This window comes from Echinops telfairi, unplaced genomic scaffold (assembly GCF_000313985.2).
Source record: "Echinops telfairi isolate 266 unplaced genomic scaffold, ASM31398v2 ScPeMD7_7468;HRSCAF=8506_0, whole genome shotgun sequence".
In the NCBI taxonomy this organism is placed as follows: domain Eukaryota; kingdom Metazoa; phylum Chordata; class Mammalia; order Afrosoricida; family Tenrecidae; genus Echinops; species Echinops telfairi.
The window spans coordinates 50,579,224-50,603,712 of NW_022111369.1; the positions used below are offsets into that span (position 1 = coordinate 50,579,224).

At 38.3% G+C, this 24,489-nt stretch overlaps 1 protein-coding gene across 3 annotated transcripts in view; it reads left to right on the top strand.

The window, feature by feature from the left end:
* Positions 1-1,486: 1,486 nt before the first annotated feature.
* The window catches only part of SULT1E1 (sulfotransferase family 1E member 1), a 36,348-nt gene continuing 13,345 nt past the window's right edge, over positions 1,487-24,489 (top strand). Inside the window, exons 1-7 of one of the 3 annotated variants that reach the window (XM_045284259.1) lie at positions 1,487-1,802; positions 3,128-3,193; positions 10,119-10,261; positions 14,548-14,673; positions 16,586-16,683; positions 18,195-18,321; positions 20,368-20,462. In XM_045284259.1, coding sequence (XP_045140194.1) covers positions 10,132-10,261; positions 14,548-14,673; positions 16,586-16,683; positions 18,195-18,321; positions 20,368-20,462 — 576 coding nt within the window. In that variant the 5' untranslated portion in view covers positions 1,487-1,802; positions 3,128-3,193; positions 10,119-10,131. The remainder of the gene's footprint in view (positions 1,803-3,127; positions 3,194-10,118; positions 10,262-14,547; positions 14,674-16,585; positions 16,684-18,194; positions 18,322-20,367; positions 20,463-24,489) is intronic. The other 2 variants (XM_045284261.1, XM_045284260.1) reach the window with 2 other exon arrangements.

The window sequence follows — 24,489 nt, forward strand, 5'->3', positions numbered from 1 at the left end:
GACCTCCTCCCTGGGAGATGGACAACAGAAAAATGGGTGAAGCGATACCTTGGACAGGGCAAGATATGACAAAATAATTTATAAATCATCAAGGGTTCACGAGGGAGGGAGGAATGGGGAGGGAGCGGTGAAAATGAGGAGCTGATGCCAGGGGCTTAAGTGAGAGCAAATGTTTTGAGAATGATGAGGGCAATGAATGTAAAAATGTGCTTTAAACAATTCATGTATGTATGGATTGTGATAAGAGTTGTATGAGCCCCTAATAAAATGATTTAAAAAAAAGAAAGAATTTTCTTGTGTAAATATTAACTCAACTTTGCTCACCATTTACTCTGCTATACACTTGAATTTTCAGTGTTGGCTAAAATCGGTCTACTTTTCTAAAGAGTTTTGAAGGAATGTGAAATGAATTCCGTACCAGATAGCTATCAACCTCCTTTTACATTCTAGAGGCCATGCTTCCACATTTTCACCACCAGAGGTCATTTCTAGGAACACGCTGGGTGTGCTGCATCCAGTGACTAGATGAGGGGGCTTCAAAAAGTTTGTGGAATAATTCCATTACCTTTTCATGAAAATTTTGAAGCCCCTTCATATTTCCAGACTTTAGGTTATTTCTTGTGTCTTGAAGGTCGTTTTTAAAAATCTTTGTATTGTGCAGATAAGAGCATGCGTCAAAAAATATTGCTGCTCATGTTCTAGGTCACTCATGCACACATTTATTCTAAACAAAATATGTTTAAACACATCTGTGATCAGTGGATGGCTGCAGACCAGATTTCTTAGTAATACTTGATCAACCTTTGGTCCAGTCTCATTAGAGTGCTGAAGAAATAGTGTAGTCATCACAGTAACTTCTGAGGGATCTGGTAGAGCAGTTAAAATTGAGACAGCAAAGTCAGTTCAGAAAGTTAAGGAGACTGTTTTTAGGGACTGAAAAAAGGGGTAATCTGGATAGATTTTCTGAAGGACACAAGGCAATCATGGGAGCGGATGATGGAGAAGTTTTAAGAATATTGAAAACTGCATTGATGAGCAATAAACCAGGAAAGTGGTGACAAGAATTTGTTTTCCCCATAATAATAATATGCTTGCTCATTCTTTGAAGATTCTTGGCTTTGTCAAAATAATTTCATTGGGAACTTTTACTTCATCTATTCTTTGGCCTTCATCTTGCCTGTTCAGACGTTGTTGTTCCCCAAACACCTGCTTCACCTTGATTTTCTATAGGAAAAGCTCAATTTCTCAGAAAGGGTTTAATACTTTATACTTTGGATAAGGCTGGATATTAGTTTCTTCAGTAACTAACAACTGCTTTTCTCTTAATTTATCCTCTCTTTTAAAAATAAAACAGTCAATTTCCATCAGTAAATATATAGTTAATGTTTAACCTATTAGAAGGTAAGTAGTGTGCTAATCACAGAGAAATACAATGTCCTCAAACTACTGACAATCCAGGGAGGAAGCTGGGCAAGTAGACTGTCGAACTACAGCACTATGGAATAAAGTGTTAGTAAGGAGTAAGCTCAACCTTTGTGTGGCAAAGGCAGATGACCACTTAGCTACTACCCGAAAGCTTGCCGGTTCGAGTTCACCAAGAAGTGACTCAGAAGAAAAGCCTAATCATCTACTGCCAAAAGGACCTGGTCATTGAAGATCTTATGCACAGTTTTACTCTGACATACATGACGTGGCCGTAAGTCAGAGTTGACGTCATGGAAGCTGAAAAAGCTAGAAGAAATACATTCTGGGTTTGATGAAAGCAGAAGGAGGAACATACAGCATTGCCTTGCGAGTCTCAGGTGAGGTTTCCCAAAGGGAGTACTGTTATCTTAGTGCAATTGAAAGACAAATGGAGAACTAACCAAGATAAAGTGGGCTGGAGTATGGACACTGGTGGTGGGGTTGGGGTGAGAGTCCAAGGGAGAATTTCTTCAGCCAGGAACACAGGATGGGCAGAGGCATCGAGAGGAGAATTCTGAGAATTCATGAATTCAGCAAACCTTCGCCTTTATATTTTGCTCATTCCCTTACCTAATCCGACATTGTCAATGGTCCCCTTTATTTGAAATATCCACACTTAAATTGCTAAAAGCATGAGTGACAGCCGAGAGAAGTCAAAATTTTGAAACATAATAATCTAAAAGTGCATAATATTTTCATTCTTTCTTTAGCTGTCATCTGTATTTGAGGCTGTTAAAAAAAAAAGAATTAAAGGGCAAAAATATTTCAACTGGAAACTGTTTTCCAATGGACTTGTCAGGACACCGCCATGCACCACACAGGCTTTTTTGGCAGGTCTCAGTAAACCGAGCTGGGGTCAGGATCCGGGGCCCTCCCACTTCTGCCATGTCTTTCCTGTGGCTTCTTCCTTCTTAGGATGTGCAAACTCCATCTGCCCCTGTGATTCTTAATCAGGGACTTTCTCTTCTGTCTCCCTCCTGTTTGGCTCTAGGTCCTTTCTCCCTCCCTTTTCCTTTTCATTTCCTCTCTCTCCCTCCCCCCAGCCCCCTGGTGTCTGTTGGCCAATGTAGGAATTTGATTAGAAGCCAAAGAATCAAAGCCAGCAGCAAAGGCTTTCTCCAGCTCTGTATGAATGAGCAGAGCTCTGTGGCTAGATGCAGTGTAGGTATGTACAGGCTGTCTCAGGCTCATGAGCAAGTTCCATTCCTATGCTTGTTTTTAAATCAAATTTGTACGTTAGGCTAAGCAATTGGGTGTGGTTTGTATCTACTGCTAAATACCAAATCATCAATTTGTCTTAGCATTTAGTGGGTTGTGTACATTTCTATGACTCAGAACATTAACGAAACAAGTTTTGCTATAATGATATAGTAAATAATAATAATGCTTTGATGCAAGTGGCAACATAGTGGTTGTTTGCGACTATAAGATATTGTGTGAGTCTCAAAATATTACTCTTATAGGCTTTATAGTAGTTGGTTCATAGTTTGTGATTATTCATAAGCAGACATTCATCACCCAGGGACTGCCTGCCTTTAGATTTGAGCTACTCCATTGCTTTACTAAGCCAAGCCCACAATGTAATCCCACCCCCTTTGCTAACATTCAGCATGTATATAAGACACATTCTACATACACCCACTGCTCTCATCTTCTCTCTCAGGTTACGGTCTGCTTGGAAGAGAACTGACTGGAGCCCCCAGTTTCTCTCACAGGCTCCTCTAATCAGGTTGTATGTGTTTATTACTATTGGCATGAATCCTCAGGCTTTAGATATAGAAAACATAGGATGTGTTATACATCACAAGTTGGTTTTTGTTTGTTTGTTTGTTTGTTTTCAGAGAAAATAGTCATGTAAAACATTCAAAGCCTTTAAAATTACATGTCACGTTAAAAACGTAGCTAAAAGAGCTCTCCCACAAAGCCATAATGTTGTAGCATCCTTGTAAATCCTGCACGCTGGATTATGCACAAGGAGCATCAGGAGAAACGAGTAGCGTGGACACTGGCTTCTAGGCTTTTGTGTTAGTTTTTTTTGAAACTAGCTCATGTGAGGCATTGTTTTGTGCTCATTCCTGTGCAATCGATTACAAGTGTTATTGAGGGCAAGGGCCCTTACCCTTGTAAATACAACTGTTCCGTTGAAGTGAGAGGTCAGGTCAATACAGTTTAAAGTCCTTGGTAATTACAAAAGGTTAATCATTTACAGAGTATCACTCCTTTGTCTGAGAATTCAGTGAAAACTAGACTCAAAAGAGACTCTCTATAAAACTTAAATTGAACAAATATTTCTGAGCATCTACTTTGTGAGAGATACTGTGCTGGGAGTTAGGGTACAATGATACGCCAAAGAATATTGTCTGGGAAAGAAAAAAAAGAATATTGTCTGTTTTCAGTCATTTAATCCAATTTCACACATTTCTGAAATTGGGTCAAATTCAAACTGCTGCCAGGATCTTTCCCCTGGCTTGTTTCCACACCATAAGTGTAAATAGAGCTTGAACCTAAAGACTTCTCTGTGTACATCCTGGAAATGTTTTCAAAAATTGCTTACCACATAAGGAAAAGAAGGGTGATTTGTCTAAATACAAATATATAAGATGCAAAAGAATGTAGGCTACAGATTATAGTGGAGGAAATGGGTTAAACACAAAACTGAATTAATTATAAAATGTATACTACATAAAGCAAATTATTAATGTGATCATCAATAAGGTTCATATGATTTAGTTAGTATCTATGTACACATATATTTATGTAAAAGGAAATTTTTCTCTAGAAAACAATTGCTATCAACATATCCTACTTGCGCTGTAGACCAATGAGTTGCTGATATTTACAGAATGATTCAGGAGCTGGAAAAAAAAGTGGAGATAAGAGACCAGTTCATTATTCCCCCTCCAATATTTGTTATCTGGTTACCTTCCCACTTCTGGTGACTCGTGATGATTCCCGGTGTGCTGCTCTCTCTTGCTTTCGTAGCCCAAAATTTCAGAATATATCATCAGACTATTGTTCCAAGGCGACTTGTACCTCCAACCTTTTGGCTAGTAACCGAGGAAGTTAATCATTGCACCCCCAAGGGCTCTTAAACATGTATAGGTTCTATTTAGAATGAAGAAGTTGATGCTTTTTCAGAATGCTTATCTAAGAAAGCATAGTTGATGGATTCACAGCTATCAAATCCGGGCCTGTGAAAAATAAAACTGGGCTATTAAACCCAAAGTGAAGCTTTGCTATTGTAATTTGTTTATGTTGGACTGCTAACTGAATGCGTGGAATCCACCAACAGTCCCTGGGGAGAAAGATGAGGCACTAGGCTTCCTTAAAGAGGTCCAGCCTCGGGAAGCCTGCAGAGCCGTCCTACCCTGTCTGATAGGATCACGACAAGCCATAGCTGACCCCTAGCAATGAGTTCTCCGTGTTTGACCAGAAAACAGCAAACAGTATCACCTTTGCATACAAGTGTAAGTTCTACTGTGCCCTGTAGGGTCACTATGAGCAGGCAACCCCTGTGCATCTGGGCCCACATGCTTTCCCAGTACTTAGCCCACAGTTTGAGAAGAAGATACACATGCTTTCAGAAAGCATTTTCTTCATGAGAGGAAGGGCAAAAGAGAGGAAGAAAATAAAGAAGTGGAAGAAAAAAGGAGGAAAGATCTTTCTGAAATTCATAAATCACTGTTTTTAATTTCTTGTTGTTGTCTCTGGACAATAATGGCCAACATACTCAGGAAACTGAAGTGCAGGGGAAGGGGAATGATAAAAAATAGAGCTGCTAGCTGATTAATCTATGTACTTGTTTTGAAACACTTGACTAATAGCAATTAGATGCAAAAAGATATTTTATTGTAAGATGTTTAGTTTGACTCCAAGACCATACATTAACTATGAAGGTGCAGATAGAATCCAGCCAGCTATTTAACGATAAACCAGCTACTCACAGTTGACTACAAGTTCAATTTTACAACCCTGGCTGACCGCCAAGAAAGCAGTTCACGTTCCTTAACAAACAAGGCATATTTCTGCTAAGCATCCAGTTTGTGAGAGTAATAGGAAGATTTGTAGAACCAGTTGACATGTAAAGATTAGCATATATAAATCCTTAGATAACAGTGTCAAACATGGAAAAGTTTGACATGATTGATTGTATGAACACCATACTTCTACATAGCGTTAAAAAGCTTAAAATTGTTATCGACATTAGACAGAAAAATTATCGATATTAGTAATATATATTCCAATAGTAAATTATTTTCTATAAATCAGTTAGTAAAAGGTAACACTCCTGAAGGACAAAAGGATGAAAATGATCAAAACAATAAATTTATGAAAGCAAAAACATATTAAAAAGTATAAGACTTCTCTAAAACACTTATTTAAATAATAAAAATAGTAACTCAGATGAGGAAATCTTGAAAATATACATGTCTCAGCCTATTGAGGGTGAGAGACTGTAGGCAATTCTATATAATGTGCAAATCAGTAAAAATATTTTAGCAATTTGCTAAACAATATGGTAGAGATTGTACATATGCATACCTCTGCACTCAATAATTTAATGGCTGCTGCAGAAAACAGTGTTCAAAGACTACTCAAAGATGATCAATTCCTGTTGCAACCAACAGATATTTCTATCATTGATTCAATGATATGGATAATATGGATATCTATATTATGCACTGCCTTAGAGATTTACCTCCTCAGAGACCCACAGGAGCAGTAACTGTGCCATAGAGGGTCACTACGACTCAAAATTGATTCAAGGGCAGTGAAATATATTTTATGATATAGCAGCTATAAAAATAAAAGCAATATCTATACTTTGAAAACAAATTTTGCTCACATAATGTAGTTTGGTTAAAAGTAAATAAAAGAATGAGTGCAACATAAAAGGTTATATCCTTTCATCATATTTGTTCAATCTATGTACTGAACAATAATCTGAGATTTTGGACTGGATGAAGAAGAATTTATGAAGCTAGACTATATGAAGAAGAAGAATCCTGGTACCAGGATTGCAGGAAGGTTTATTAACAATTTGCACTATACAGATTATACAATCTTGCTTGTATAATGGACTTGTGACGTGGACTTGAAGCATTTACTGATGGAGATCAAAGACTTCAGTTTTTAGTATACGTTACAACTCCATGTAAAGGAAACAGAAGTCCTCACAACTGGACCAATAGACAACATCATGATAAATGGAGAAAAGACTGAAAGAGTCCAGGATTTCATTTTATTTGAATCTACAATCAATGGTCATTGAAGCAGAAGTCAAGATATCAAATTATGTTCTCCATTTGGTAAATCTGATGTACAAGAACTGCTTAAATGTCAAAGAACAAAGATATCACATTAAGCACTATATGCATATCACACTATCCATATCACAGTAAGCACACATATGTATATGTGAAAGCTCGGCAACAATACGTAGAACTGGAGACTAGCTTATGAACTGAAATGATGGTGCTAGTAAAGGAAATCGAAAGTACCGTGAACTGCCAGTAGAACAAATAGGTCTATCTTGGAGGAAGTAAAACCAGAATACTCTTTAGAAATGAGGATAAATAGAGTTTAAATCGTACGTATTTTTGAATACTTTGGACATGTTATTGGGAAAAAAACAGTCCCTAGAGAAGAACATCATGCTTCTTAAAGCAGAGAATCAGCAAAAAAGAGGAAGACCATCCTAGAGATAGATCAGCACAGTAGTGCAACAATGGGCTCAAACGTAACGGTTGTGAGGTTGGCATAGGACATGTATTGTATATAACATCTGAAGGTGTTGGAGAAAAATCAAAGTCAAATAACAACAGCAACAGCAATTATTTTTGTATGCCCCATTAATTTTAATCTATAAATGAAAGGCTCTGTCGTTTTCATACATAATATATTTTATTATTTCTATCACTTATTTTTGCTTACTTAATCACTTTACTTTAAATACCCCTTCCTTAGTCTTTTATATATTAGACTTGTCTTCCTAATAAGATTATAGACTCATTATGTGCAAAAGGTAAGTCGTGTACTTCTTTTTTTCCAAAAGTTTTATTGGCATATAATTCATATATCATATAATCCAATAGTTTAATCACATCAAGAGTTGTACAAGCATCGCCAGAATCAGTTTTATGACATTTCCATTCCTGACCTCATTGCTTTGTTGCTATTAGGTGCTATTGAGTCTTCTCTGACCCTTAGAGACCCTACGCGGCTGAATTAAGTGATGCACGGTCCTGTGCCATCTTCACGATTGTTCCTATGCCTGAGCCCATTAATGCAGCCACTGTGTCCATCCATCTCATCAAGGGGATTCCTCTTTTTCACCTCTTTTTCTGGTACTCCTATTCTGCTCAAGACTATCCAGAGTTTGGTATGATCCACACCGACAAATGCCTTGGCTTAGTCAATAAAACACAAGTGAACATCTCTCTAGTGTTTTCTACTTTGAGCCACGATCCATCTTATATCAGCAATGATAAACCCTTCTTTCAAGTCCTCTCCTGAAAGCCTGAAATGCTAGCAGCTCCCTGTCAAAGCACTGCTGTAACCATTGTTGGGTGATCATCAGCAAAATTTTACTTGCATGTCATATCAATGATGTTTTCCCATAATTTGAGCATTCTTCTGAGTCACCTTTCTTTGGAATAGGTATACAACTAGGAATCTCTTCCAGTAGCTTTCTAACTCTGGGTCTTTGTAGATTTCAGTATAATAATTGACTGTCTTCTAGAGCTTCCCTTTGCAATTTTCTATTCATCCCTTTGACTTCACCATTTAATCCATTTGCCTTAGCTACTCTACTATTATAGCAAGTTTCAGAGTCTCTTCTGACATCCACTTTGATGTTTCTTTCTTTCCTGTTTTTTTAATGACATTTCTGCTTTATTTATGGGTGATGTTTTTGATGTCCTCCCACAGCTCATCGGGGCTTCTACCTTTAGGGCTCAATGTGGCGTGTGTTTTTGAAATGTTCTCAGAATTCAGATGGAATTGACTGACGGTCATATTTTAGCTATTATAGATTTGTTTTAATTTTCTTCAGCTTTAACCTGAACTTAGAGATGAGCAATTGAAGGTCTGTTCCACAGTCAGCTCCTGGCCTGGCTTTAGCTGCTGAATTGTCTCTTCTCAAAGATGTATCATTGTGAGTTCTGTGTACTCCACCAGAGATGTCCATGTGTATAGTCACTTTTTGTGTTGTTGAAAAGGGTATTTTCTGTGAACAAGTTGTTAGTCTTGCAAAATTGTATCATTGGATTCCCAGATTCATTTCTATTACTGGTCTGTATTTTCCAAGTACTGTTCTTTCCTCTTTGCTTCCAACTTTCTCATTTCAATCACAAACAATTCTGAATGCATCTTGATTACATATTTGATCAATTTCAGACCGACAGCATTGGTAGAATTCTCCTATGTCTTCATCACTAGCTTTGATGGCTGGTGTATAAATTTGAATAATAGTTTCATTGACTGGATTTCCTTGAAGGCAGGGAGATGTTATCCTACCCTGTTTCCCCAAAAATAAGATAGTGTCTTATATTAATTTTTGCTCCCAAAGATGCACTAGGCCTTATTTTCAGGGGATGTCTTATTTTTTCCATGAAGAAGAATATAATACACATTTATTGTTTATTGTTTTATTAAAAGAGACCTCGCACTTCCTGTCTGCTCGGCTGCACTGCAGCCAACAGTGAGCTGCACGGCGGTGCCCGCCGCTATGGTCCAGAATCCAGAGTTATAGTAGCTTCAGGGGGCCTTATTTTTGGGGAGGTCTTATTTTCAAGGGGATGCCTTATATTTCAGCAAGAGGCAAAACTGTAAGTAGGTCTTATTTTCGGGGATGTCTTACTTTTGGGGAAACAGACAGCAGACAGCATTGTACTACTGTACTTCATGATAGATCTTGAAATGTCCCTTCTGACAGTGAATGCCACACTATTCTTCTAGATTGTGTCATTGTTTGGCATAGTAAACCGTATGATTTTCTGATTCAAATGGCCAATACCAGTACCAATTGAGCTCGCTAATGCCTAGAATATCAATCCTTATGCATTCAATTTCATTTTTGCCAACTTCCTATTTTCCTATATTCATACTTCCTACATTCCATGTTCTGATTACTATCTTTTTGCAGGTATTTGTTCAGACCGTGAGTGGGGCACCATCAGCAAATGTAGATCTAGAAGGTTCCATTCCCACAGGCTTTTCTCCATTCATGTCACCACAGTTGATTCTACTTTGAGAAAGCAGTTCTTCATCAGTCATTTTACAGTGCCTTCAGATTCAAGGGCCCCGTCCTCAGCACTATCTCTGATAATGTCTCCATGTGACGCATAAGATTTTCAGCAGCTACTTCCTCTGCAACTGATTCATTCTTCCATTTGTCCTTCGGTTTGTCATACATGGTGGCTTCTGTGTGGCTATGATCTGGAAGCTATGTCACTGGTATTTCAAATGCCAGCAGGGTCATACAAAGTGAACAGGTTTCAATGGAGTTTTCAGACTCAGAATAGACTATAAAGAAGGAACCAGTAACTAGTACATGTTAAATATGTAAGAGGAACTCAGTATACTTAATTGTTACTGGTTATAAATAATTTTATAGGATATATTGAATATCATTTCAATTTTTTTTATTTCAGGTCCCGCTCTATCATGGAGTCTGAAATGATTTGCAATGTCAACGGACTTTTAATATATAAAGATTTTGTCATAAATTGGGATCAAGTGCAGGCTTTCCAGGCAAGGCCAGATGATCTTGTTATTGCCACCTATCCCAAATCTGGTAAGTTCTCTTGAACTTTGTCCTTTTTGAACTTAAAATGATAAACCCACCTTCAGTGATATAATTATAAGGAGTTATCTTACATATTCATTTTCTATCTAATTTCCCAAATTAAATAAATACTGGGTCCTTCTGATATCAGCATAGGAAAGAGGCATATTATCCTACTTTTTCATACACACAGTCTATACTTTTAATTTGAAAGCACTTTGATGTATATTGCTGGCCAAATTAGAAATACACACAATACATATGGAAGAATAGACAAGGATACCACATCTAGTAAAACTCTTTTGAAGGTCATCCATGGTGTGGCAGTGCATTGATAGGGAGCTGCCAGAGTTTCAGACTACGTTCAGAAGAGGGCATGGAACCAGGGATACCATTGCATAATCACATGGCTCTTGGCTCAAAGCAGAGAAAACCATAAAGATGTTTACTTTGTTTTATTGATTATGCTATGGCATTGGACTGAGTGGATCATACCAAACTCTGGGTAGCCTTGAGAAGAATGGGAATTCCAGTACGTACATATTGTGCTTCTGTGGAGGATGTGCATGGATCGAGAGGAAGTTGTGAGAACAGAACAAGTAGATACAGCATGGTTTAAAATCAGGAAAGGTGTTGGTGTCGGGGTTGTATCCTCTCACCATAATTATTAAATCTGCATGCTGACCAAATAATCAGAGGCTGGATTATATGAAGAGGTATGTGTCATCAGGATAGAGAGGACTATTAGCCACCTGAAATATGCAGATTATACAACCTTGCTAACAAAGGGTGGAGGAATTGAAGCACTTGATGATGAAGTTCAAGTATTGTAGCCTTCAGTCTGGATTATAATTTAATGTAAAGAATACCAAAATTCTCACAACTGGAGCAAGAGGTAACAACATGATAAATGGAGAAAAGACTGAAGCTGTCAAAGATCTTTGTCTTGCTTGGATCCACATTCAGTGCTCATGGAAGCAACAGTCAAGAGACCAAAAGATGTGTTGGATCAGGTCAATTTCTTGCACCAGTCCTCTTTCTTACTCCCTGCCATTGAGCCAATACCAACTCACACAGACCTTCTACGTAAACGTTTTCTGGGTTTCTGAGATTGGAACTCTTTACAGATATAAAAAACGTCATCTTTCTCCTGAAGACCACTTTAGAGTATTGAAAATCATGGATGTTATGTTGAGGAATCAAGTGTGCATGCCCTAAGCCATGGTATTTTTAATACTCTCACATCTTGGGAAAGTTGGACTTTGATAGGAAGGCCGAGGAACAATTGATGCATTTGCACTGTGAGGCTAGAAAAGGTATTGAGCCTGAGACTACCATGGGCTCCTAGAACTACAAACAGGTTGGTCTTAGAAGAAATACGGTCAGAGTATATCTCATATGTAGACTTAGAAGTACAACAAGAGTATACCATATATACACGCACACACACACCAGAGTTTAACCTGTATATTGGGGGCAAGGATGGCAAGACTTTATCTCACTTACTGTGGACATGTCGCAAGGAGAGAGCAGTCCCTAGAGAAGGGCATCGTGCTTGGTAAAGTAGAGGGGTTGTAAAAGAGAGATTGACACAGTGACTGAAACAATGGGCTCGCGCATAAGCGCAATTGTGAGTATTATGCAAGACTGGGCAGGGTTTTGTTCTGTTGTGCATAGAGTTGTTATGGGGGCGAACCGACTCATGGCACCTAACAGAAGCAACACAGAAACTTAACTGTAATCTAAAACAACAATTGGAACTAAGCATTTTGTATGGCTTACGTTCTTGTGATCTTTATAGGATATATAATATATTTATGCACTTTTTCAAGTATTTAAAAACTTTTCACTAATTGTTCATCTTTAGATGTACTACAAGGCTCTATTTTAAAGAAAACCTTAAAAAAGATTAGCTAACTTTAAATTACACTTCAGAGTGTCATAAAATTATAGATATGTAGAAATTAAAAGGGTCCAATCCAGATTTCTATATTTAGTTATTCCATTAGCACTGAAAGATAAATGTGCAAATATTGCATTCATTGTGTAGAGGAAGGTCCTTTACCTTTTGTTCCCAACTAAAAGATTTGCAGTTTTACTTCAGACAGTGATGCTGTGAAACCAAGTCTGGGTGATATGCTTCCATAAAAGTGTGTGATAATGAGGTGTCGATGGGATCAGGTATCAGGCATCAAAGACCCCAAACAAAACAAACAAAAATTATATCAATGGGAATGAGGGGGAGGGCAGAGTGGAAACCCAAAGCCCGTCAGTAGTCAGTTGGACACCCCTCTGTCAGAATGGCCACAAGGAAGAGAAGAGCCAGTCCAGGTACAGTAGAGCACCGATGAAACACACCACCTCCCTCTGGTTCTTTCATGCTTCCTCCCCAGCACCCAGCCCCACTCTCATGACCTCAATTCTATCTTACAAATCTGGCTAGGCCAGAACATGTACACTGTTACAGATAAGAGCTCAAAACACAGGGAATCCAGAACAGATAAACCGCTCAGGACCAATTAGGGAAGTGACAATACTACGAGGGTTAGGGAAGGTGGGGAGTAAGAGGGAACTTATTACAATGATCGATGGATAGCCCCCATCCCAGGGGGTGCAGAGAGCAGCAAAGAGGGTGAAATGAGACAGAAGTCGGTGTAAAACATGGGGGGAAAAAAGAATGGTTTATAAATTATCAAGGGGGCATGGGGGGGGGCGGGAAACAGGGGAAATGAGGAGCTGATGCCAGGGACTCAAGTAGAAAGAAAAGGTTTTGAAAAAGATGATGACAACATATGTACAGATATGTTTGACAAAATGGATATATGTATGGATTGTGATAAGAGCTGTAAGAGCCCCAATAAAATAAAATAAAAATACAAAGATTACAAGTGAAAAAAACCCTACATGTCAGTTATTTTCTATGAGTTGGGATTCCAGAGCAGTTGATACACCCTTCTCAAGTATATCTGCCCCTGGATTTCTTTAAAAAAAAAAAAAGATAGCTCTTATCCATAATGGAAATTCTTCATGTCTCATATGACTTGTGAATGTATATCACTATGAGAATGCAAGGCTTAGTTCAATTATTTTGCATTCTTGTAGGCAGTCCAAAAGTTACAGCAGCTGCAGAAGCATCAGACTAAGGTATATGTTCTTATTTTGCCAGCCTTTAAATATTTGTGTCAACCTATATTATAACACCTTGAGAAGAAAATGTAATTGCTGGGCATATTATGATTCATCAAAAGGCCTACGGTCACCTTACAGCAGTGATATTATGTTCTATATCTTCTATATACTGTACTTGAATGCACAATCAATAGTCATGAGAACAGCAGGCAATAAAGCAAACAACATATCGCCTCGGCAATTATGCTGCAAAACACGTCTCTGTATTTTAGAGCTAAGATGTTATTTTGAAAGCTAAGGTGAGCCTGACCCAAGCCACGGTATTTTTAATTGCCTCATCTGTGTTCAAAAAGTAGACAATAAATAAGAAAGACCAGAGATTAAGTGATGCAGTTGAATTATAATGTTGGCAAAGAATATTGGCCATCCCGTGGACTGCCAGAAGAACGACAGCTAGAAAAGAAATATTTCTTAGAATATTATTCCATAGAAATAGCATTCCTTAGAAAATTCCATAGTTGGATTATTCCATCAGAACGGCCTAGTTCCTAGAGGGACCTGATACTGAGCAAAGGAAAAGGTCAGAGGAAAGTACAAAGAGCCCAGTAAGGCGTTTACAGAGTGGCTGCAAAAATAGGCTCAACCGTTGTGAGGATGCTACAGGACTGGACAGCAATTCGTATTCTTGCAAATAAAGTCACAAGGACTCGGGACCAACTCAATGACACTTAAGCACACCTCCATGCGGTTCGAAGTAGGACGCAATCTGAGATGGCAGAGACGCGCGGTAAATTTTGTGATCACAAGCATGCTTGAGTACCTCACTTATTCTTAAGGATTACCTCCTTTTTAGATGCAAAAGTTAAATCTACAACTCTTAGCAGTTTGCTGAATGTCATAATTCTTTCTGGGCAAATTTCTTTCCCAGGTGTGTCTTGTTACAATAGCCATCCTTACATACGGAGGCTGTTTGGGAGTTGGTTAATTAATGTTTGAGAGGTCTATTGTTTCGCCCAGCTACCCAGACCCTCTTCAAATGCATTTGTACCTTCAAATAACCTTGCGCTGGTGTCTTCCTAAATTACCTATCTATTAATTCAGCGTGCCGACCCTTCGCTGTGCCCAACCAAGGAGCTTTTCATAGCATGTCTGCTTACTTTTTACAGGTACAACCTGGATTAGTGAAATTATAGATGTGATTTATAAAGATGGTAATTTGGAAAAGTGCAACGAAGATTTCATTTTTAATCGAGTGCCTTTTCTGGAATGCAAAAAGGATGAGGTCTTAGATGGTAATGTTCAAGCTCATTTTAAAAGCTATATGCATATGTTTTAAGGTATTTGTATAACTATTTCACGAAATGAGATTGTAAGCAAAGGTGGTAATTAGAACTATGACTTCTATATAAGAGATCGGATTCATTTAAGTTTATACCTTTATACTTCTTCAGTGACTAAGATGTGAGCATTTTAGGACTGAACTTCATAATACTTTGTTTGAAACAAGCCTGTATTTTGCTCAAGACTGCAAGTTCGCTTCAGTTTTGTTTTTCCTCGTTTCATAGCCCCTCAGACCAAAGTTTTGATCTAATGGGAACGAAAACCGTAGGATTTTTAAGGCTGGGCACTTCCTCTCCCTTTTTAAAAAAAAATTCAACTTTATTTATTTATTTTGGCCTTTATTGATTTAAGTGGTTTACTTTTCCAGTTCCTTGGTGGAATGTGCGAATGACAAAGAACAGCATATTCGATACAGTTTCACAGCCCGTCTCCCCCTCCCCTCGCCCGCCAGGATCAGTGATGCATTACACTCCGCCATCGACGCCATCGACGCCATCCACGCAGCCACAGTCCCCACCCTCCAGTCCTTCCCGGGGGATTCCTGTTCCCCACCTCTCCCCAGTCCCTCTTTCTTTTTATTTATTTATATTTTTGTTTATTGGCATATAATTCACAAATTATACAATTCAATAGTTCAATCACATTAAGAAGAGTTGTACAATCACCACAATCACAACCCTGTCGTACATCCAAGGATTCATTCTTCCAGTTACTGCCTAGATAGATTTACTTATCCTGGATTTCATAGACAGAAAAAAAATTTTTTTCAAGAAAGCAACAACCACAAACCTAACACCAATAACAAAGAAAAACAGAAAAATATCCGTTGAAAGTCTTATTCTTCTATGTGGAAACCATTTTTCTTTTTCTTTATAATCATGGTTTCATAAAATATTTATCTTTATTAAATTGACAAACCTTACTAAGCATAGTGTTCTCTAATTTTGTCCATGCCTTAATGGATTTGACATACTTGTGATTGGTTTTACTGATGAATAATATTCCGATGAATAAATGTAGTACTTTGTTTATCCAGTCTTCTATAGCAGCAGTTCTCAACCTGTGGGTCGCGACCCCTTTGAGGGTCGAATGACCCTTTCACAGGGGCTGCCTAATTCATAACAAAATTACAGTTATGAAGTAGCAACAGAAATAATTTTATGGTTGGGGGTGTTATCACACGTGAGGAACTGTATTAAAGGGTCGCGGCACTAGTAAGGTTGAGAACCACTGTTCTATAGTCAGAGTTTTTAATGTTTTAATCTTTTTGCTATTATGGAAATTGCTGTACTAATGTAAGTGTGCACATGTCTTTCATGTTTTGTTCTTAATTTATTTGGGGTATATAACTAAAGAAGCTAGGAACTTCATAAAATTTTAGATATGGAAAAATTACATTACATTTTCAAAGGTATATGAAAAAGGATATCTTAGATCATTTTACTATTGTGAAAAATTTATAGCAACTTAAAACTTGATCAATATAAGGATAGTTAAATGTGATACAAGAATACTGTGAACTAAATTTTTGATATGATCTGTGCTTCATGATATTGGCTTGTATGAAATATATTGAGGCAAATAGAATGTATTAAAAAATCCCATCTGTGTATATGATATTGGCGTGTCTATGAGTCAGGGTCTATAGATATATATATATGGAAGACTGCTCACCAAAATGTTAACAATTATTATTCTCAAAAATAGGAAAAATACTATTTGATATTTTTCTCTAGAATTTATCTATAATATTTTATAAGCATGTACTGTTATTGGTAACAATTGAGTCTATTATATGTAAGTTTGTGTAAATGTTTATCATTTTTAAAGTTGTCTAACATTTGTTCTCTTTCTTTAAATCAGGAGTAAAACAGCTAAACCACATGGCATCTCCTAGGTTAGTGAAAACTCATCTGCCAGTTGAGTATCTTCCTGTCTCATTTTGGGAAAAGAACTGCAAGGTAACCAGAGTTAAGTGTTCCTAGAATGTTATCTAACTCAAAGAAAGTTGAGAATAATCAAGTGAGTTAAGAAAGTCTTAAATGTGCCCCATGCACACTGGTGTAGTTATTCTTTCATTAATTAAATGGGAATTTAATACATATGGATTATAGTCTGTTTAATTTGCAAATCTGGATTTTAATTATAGCTCTTCTATTTATCATTAATGATTCTGAGAAAGTTAGTTTAACTCTCTAAGCCCCAGTTTCCTCATCAGTAAAAGAGGGAAAATAATAGCATCCTGTCCTTAGAATTGTTATAAAAGTCAAATGACATAATACTTGTGAAATGCTCAACATAGTGCCTAACATATTTCAAACATACCATCAATGATAGCTGTGCTTGTTTTTGCTGTATTTGTTGCATGCCCTCTTTTTACAAAATATGGTTTTTGGTCTTTGGGGGCAAATAAATTGGACATGGGGACAGGAAAAGGATCTTAAGTAACTCAGAGTACAGTAGGGAAGATATAGATGTATAAATCTGTAATACAATTTGTACCTACATATAACGTTTATTGAATATCTATTGTGTGGAGTATAACAATTTACATGGCACACAACTTCGTGGTCCTCAGAGGCACATCATCTATTGAAGGAATGGGATAAGTAAACAGATAAAATCGTGCATGCTATAAGTCTCTTATTGAGTGCTGCTGGTGTAGTAGGTTATCCGTTGAACTGCTAAGGTCATCAGTTCTAAACCATCTATTCCACAGAAGAAAGATGAAGCTTTCTACTGCTGTAGAGATTCACATCTCAGAAACCCATAGGGCAGTTTCCGTGTCCTATAGGGTCTCTATGAGTGGGAATATCGACTCGATGGCAGTGAAAGTGTAGGTCTCTTGCTAACTACAGGACTGGAATTTCAAACTTACACTCACTACCTGCTTAGTGGGAGAGAGATGAGGTTTGTCCCTATAAAGATTCACAGCCTAAGAAGTTCTATATAGGGTTGATGGTAGTGGGTTTGGTTTATAAGTCTCTGGGAGCCCTAGTGGCACAGTGGTTAAGTAGTTGGCTAACAAAAGGTCAGCATTTCAAACACGACAGCTGCTCCTTGGAAGCAAGATAAGGCAGTGCATTCCTGGACAGAAACCCTATGGGTTAATTGTGCTCTGACCTACAGGATTGTAATGTTTAGGAATCCACTCAATGGCAACTTTTAAAAAAATAAGTCTTTTACATCCATTAATAAGAGGAAGTCTGTAATCCACCAACTGTTGAAAAGGAAGGTATTGAGAAGCAAGCAATAATACCTTGGCTAATATTTGAAGCACACATGGGAATTCATTTTTGTCACATAGAAGCAATTAGCAATTAAACTGAAAGTTTGTGTACACTCCCTAAAATGACTGTGCATTATGGTTGTATTTGAAAACATAAATGCCCTATTTTTAAAACTTTAGGAGGCCATTTTTAGAAAAAGAAAAAATTACATATGCATTTTATATATGCTTTCATCCTCTTAGATGATCTATCTTTGCCGGAACGCTAAAGACGTGGCTGTGTCTTACTATTATTTCCATCTGATGGCCGCCGGTCATCCCAATCCTGGAACATTTCCAGAGTTTGTGGAGAAATTCATGGATGGGGATGGTAAGGACAGCTGTGTTTCTTTGTAATCTGTCTAGATGAGTGATTCATAATTCAATATAATTGATCTGATTGCATTTCCTTCAGATAAATATTATTTAAGACAGCATTTTTGTTGTACATCTGATGTTATCTTCTCTGATTTTTAAATAAAGCACAGTTTTAGTAACTATAGGGATTTCAGATATGAAGAGCAAATTACAGAATCTGGACAGTCTAGCCAAACAGTTAAAAATAAATACACATGTAGAATATTGTTGGGAGTTAGAGAGAGTTTTTGTTAGTTAGTTTTTAAGATAGAAACTACTTGGCCCATTCTCCCTTGTCTCTATTCATTATAAAATGTTTATAATGTGCCATTATAGTTCCATTGAACAGAGGAGAAAAGAAAATAGGAGACTGTCTGCTTCCAACGAGGATGCCAGGTGCTTCCCTCCATCATTCTCACTAACAGAACTTAGTGAGGGCATTTGAAAACACAAATGCCCTCTTGTTAAAACGTGATGACGCAATTTTGTGGTGGGGAAGAAAAGCATAGGTATTGTTTTACAATTCCATTCTCTTAGGATGATCTTTGCTGGGATGCCAAGGATATGTTGTTGCTAGGTGCCATTGAGTTGGTTCCAATCCACATGACCCAATGCACCATGGAAGAAACACTGCCCAAATCTTGCGACATTCTCTCAATTGTTTCTCTGCCTGATCCTGCTGCTGTAGCCACTACGTCAATGCATCTGCTAGAGGGCCTTCCTCTGCTGCTCCTCCACTTTACCAAGTATGGTGTCTTTCAAAGAAATGAATGTGTCTTATTGTTTTTCCATCTCATGGCACCTGCTCATTCAAACTCCAGATTTTCAGAAGTAAATCACCAGCCTTTCTTCTGAGAACTCAAACTTCCACCCCTTTAGCCGCTGAATGCCTAACCATTTGAACCACCCAGGGCCTCCAACCTTCGCCTAAAACATTTGAGACTGAAGGACAAAATAGTGTTGGAGTTTCCTATTCAACACACACACACCAAGATTATTCTAATCCAATCACAATGATTTTTTTTTCACAATGATTTTTAAAATAATTTCATTAATGGTATTTTTATCTTTAGAACATGTTACCCAACACAAGAAGATATTACCCAACAAAACACATGTTTGGTGTTTGGTGCTACAATTTGGAAAAACACAATGCTGAAGATCTAAGAATACTGCATCAGCCTGAAAATAAATGTCCCACATAGTAGGGAAGAAAAAAAATATAATGTTGCACTTTTATAAAAGGATTCAGTTAGATAATTATAACTGTGATTATAAAACATTTTGTTTCAAGAAAAAAATGCCTAAAACAGTAAAACATTCACTGTGGTTACAATGGCTTATTATAAAGCAACATTTATTGATTCACTCATCATCATTTTTATTTGGCCAGTCTTTTATTTAGAAAAAGACACAGATGGATGCAAACAGACAAGAGAAGAGAAAGGACAACACTTGGTTATATCACATCATCTCCAAAAGTCTTCTAATTTTCCATTTTATAAGTCTCTAAGAGATTAATAGCCCTTACATCTAAACTTATGAAAGCATAATACTTTTTTTTAAAAGCATATAGTAATTCATTGTTATTGGTAGAGTTAGCTTGGAAGTGACTAATTAGAAATTTGGACTTATGTCTTCTGATGTTATGGCCTTTGATAATTCTGCTATCTAAACTCCCTTCCCTAAAAACCTGATCGCTCTAGCCTCCTGCCCCTCCTCACTTCCCCCTCCCTCCGCTTTCTCTCTCTTGCACCAGTTTCCAAATAATGTTTTCCTAGCTTCTGAATCAAATCAGTGAAAAGTCAACTTCCGCTACTTCTCTGTACCACAAGCTGTATCATAATGCTGGGAAGTTGAGAATATGTTTCTGAACATGGATTTTCCAAGCCAATACTTTCTTTGGTCTGAGTTACTGACTCCCTTCAAGTTGTCATTGACATATATCCATTTGTTGCTACTGTTATGAAGATGTATACAGATAACACTATGCTCTAACATTTTTCCCCTGTAATTTTAGTTCCTTATGGTTCCTGGTATAAACATGTAAAATCCTGGTGGGAAAAGAGGGATAACCCCAATGTACTATTTCTGCTCTACGAAGATTTGCAAAAGGTAAGAACTTTCAAAAATACTCAAATTAATAATTTCTAAGATGTCACCACTTGGTGAGATTTTAGATATCAAAATCTGACTTTTTATTGTTAATTGCAATTATTTTATTGACATGATTCCCACACCATACAATGCAAAGGTTTAAATATATTAAAAGTTTTGTGCATCACCACATCAATTTTAGAACATTCTCTTCATTCTTATACTCATTATTTTCAGCTCTCCACCCCCTTTGTGGTAGCTAGTGGTGCTAACCTTGAGGTTAACAACACAACATGTACACTACCATAGTTCTTGAGAATATGAAACGGCTAAAATTAATAAAATAGATTAAAAGCAAAAAGTAAACATAAAACACATGCAAAAATCAGTCAAATAAAAGTTCTAAGATTTTTAAAGTGAGAAAATCAAGATACAACTTAAATAACAAATAGCATGTCAAAATTTAAAATTCTGACAACATCAAATATTTAGTAAGTATACGTATCAGTGAGACATAGCACACTGTTGATAGGCATGTAAAGAGATAAAACCCTAATGAAAATAGCTTGTCATTATACATATATTTTGTGGACCCGAAATTTCACTCTTATGTATATATACTCCAGAGAAATTCTGACTTGTATATATCAGGTTTTATCTATGATGTACATTATCCATATCCACCAAGCTAGAAAACAATCCAAACATGCATCTAGTGAGGGTTGAGTTCTTTTTTTTTATGCTTGTCTGTTGGATATGCATGTGTATCAGCAAAAACTTTGCAAAAATAAGATAAGCAAACCCAAAATTAGAGAGAAATAGGTGTATAACATGAATATCCTGTGGAATAACCTGTGCTAATTGTGAGTCCTGGTAATTTTTTTATTGGTCATTTTATTGAATTCCTAATGCAATCTGTAGGCTTACAATGGAATACTTTGCCAAGAATGATGTCTTTTTCTGGAACTAGTCTCTCCCAACAACATGTCCAAAATTTGTGAGATAAAGTTTTGCCATTCTGGTTTCTAAAGAGCATTCTGGCTTCACTTCTTAAAAGAAATATTTATCTATTCTTTTAACAGTACATGGTATTTTTCAATATTCTGCACCAGCACCATAATTACAATTATTTTTCTTGCCTTATCCTTATTCAGTGTTCAACTTTCACATGCATAGAAAGCACTGAAAACATCATAACTTGGGTCAGGAATACTTTAGTCCTCAGAGTAACATACTTGCCTTTTAAAACTTTAAAGAGGTCTTGTGCAGCATATTTGCCCAAGCCAATACATCATTTGATCTCTCTTTTTTTTAAATTAAAAGATCATTTTACTGAGGGTTCTTATAACTCTTATTACAATCCATACATCAACTGTATCAGGCATGTTTGTACATATGTTGCCATCGTTCTTTTCTAGACATTTACTTTCTATTGAGTCCTTGGTATCAGCTCCTCTTTTCCCCCCTCCCTCCCACCCCCACCCTCATGTTCTCGTGATAGATTATAAATTATTATTATTTGCATATCTCACACCGACCACTGTCTCCCACCCCCTATGGTTTATTGTTTTCTGTTGTTCTTCTTCCTGGAAGGGGGATGTGTCGATCATTGGGATCAGTTTCCCCTTCCACCCCACCTCTCCCCCTCTTCCCCCTAACTTTCTGGTATCATTATTCCCATTCCTGTTCCTGGATTGTGTGTGTCATGAGCTTTTATCTCTTATCTGTACCTGTGCACATGCTCCTGTCTAGTGCAGAGTGAGAACCAGCACTAGAGTCATGATAGTGGGGGATGAGGAAGTGTTAGGTAGTTAGAAGAGGGATGAAAGTGTCCAATGGGCATGCTCAGAAATTTGAGTTCCTGCCCAGGAAGGGGTGGCACACCTAGGTGGGTGGTACACCTGGATTGGCTCATCTGGGCCAGGTGAATTTCATTCAGCCAATGGGGTCAACCAGTATCATCCACCACACCTCCCAATGCAGGGCCTTCAAAACGCCAGAAGTTTTCGCTCGCTCTCAGGGGTTCTCCCAACGGCTGCTATGCAGCTCAGCATGTTGTGCCTTGGTCCCACGCAGCCGTGTCCCGTTTACTGTAAGACGTGAAACTGCTTCTATCCTTTATACGACTCATTTGGATTACAAACCAGGCTTTGGCATGAATTCTTTCTCGTGGGAAGCCAAGGACCAAGGTGTTTCCCACCTGGGGAAACCTAACAGAAGCCTCAAGGAACCAGGGGAAATATTGTGTGTTCCATTGTTGCTTTACTGCACCCTGGTTGACTCATCCCTTCCCTGACACCCCTCTGTGGGGGGATGTTCCACTGTCTATAGATGGGCTTTGGGTCTCTGCTCGGACCCCCCCTCATTCTCAATAATATGGTTTTGTTTGTTTGTTTGTTATGGATCTTCTGATGCCTGTTACCCCATCCCGCTGACACCTCATGTTCACCCCTGCTTGTGTGTGTCTTCCATGTGGGCTTGTTGCTCCACTGCTGGATGGCCACTTCTTAACTTCAAGCCTTTAAGACTCCTGATGTTATATCTTTTAATAACTGGGCACTATCCACTTTCTTCACCACATTTTCTTATGCACCCATTTTGTCTTCAGCGATTGTGCCAGGTGGGGGGTGGGGGAGGGGGTGGAAGGTGATGAACATCACAAAATGCCAGTTAGAACAAAGTGTTCTTACATTGAGCAAGGGTACAAGCTGAGGCCCAAGGTCCATCCACAACCTCAGTGTATTGCCGCATAAATATATGTACATAGGCCAATACCTCTATTTTTGTGCATTAATGTATTGATATTTGTACACACCTATGCTTATACCTCTATCCATAGCTTTGCTTGCTAGATCATTCTTCTGTTTCCTTTTGCCTTCCTCCTGCCCCACCTTCACATTCCTCCTATTTCCACCTCTTAGTACTTCATCTCAGCTAGATTGCTGTTGCTCCAACATGCATAGGATCTCTACATCCTCCTTGTTGTTAATGTTAATTCCTTAGGTGTTCCCTGTCTATGGCTTTGCTTGTTCACCACACCCTCCCCAGCCTCCTTCTCCCTGCAAAGTCCCTCTGGGGCCATTGGCCCTGTTGCTTTCTCCCCGGGCTTGCTTTCCATGGCTGTCTTATACAAATAGGTAAACCAACAGTGACATATATCAAACAATAAGAAAACAAGATTGAAAAAAAGGAAAAAAAAAAGAGAAAAAGCATACATAATTCCACGTCTGTCTGCTGACCTTTATGACTATCTTCCCCCCTGCTCCTTGGGGAGCTGCCCCTTCTAGCCTAAAGTCAATTTTGGGGGCTCTTTAGGGGCTTCATGGTTTGGCTGTGCTCTAGTAGCTGATCTGTTATGCTCCTTCTTGGTTTGTCTCGCTGCGGGGGGGTTCAGACCACACTACCTCCCTGCCGTGTGTCCCCATTATTGTCCTCTGTGGCAGAATACTCCAGTAAGGGGACAACATGTCATAAGCTATTGTCGGCCCTACAGTCCTCTCCGCACCTTGGCAGCTCCATGCAAGGACATCGTCCCCCAAGCTTGGTGTGCAAATACGTGGTCTACGCTTACTGTCCCTTTCTCTTTGTCCTCCTTGGTTTGCTTCTGTGGGGGCATGACATCGTGGCCCCTTAGCTCCACTGAAGGTTCAGTGTTGGTCTCTGTTGCACATACATCTAGGGCGGGGGTCAGTTTGTCTTTGGTTGCGGTCGGCCCTGTAGCCCAGTCTTTTCCTGCATTCCTCCATGTGGTTTCATTGCCTTCATGGTTTGGTGGGCCATCGTGGGGTCTGTATGCACACTCCCAATTCTGCGGAGACACAACCAATACTCTCCCCCTGGGCGGGTTAGTGCCCGGCTCCCTCCATGCCATCATCTCAGTCCCCCCCCCACCCCCTTTTCTCCCTCCCCCTTTCCCCTTCTTCTTTTTTTAAAAGTTATTTCATTGGGGGCTCGTATAATTCTTATCACAATCCATACATACATCCATTGTGTCAAGCACATATGTACATTTGTTGCCCTCATCATTCTCAAAACATTTGCCTTC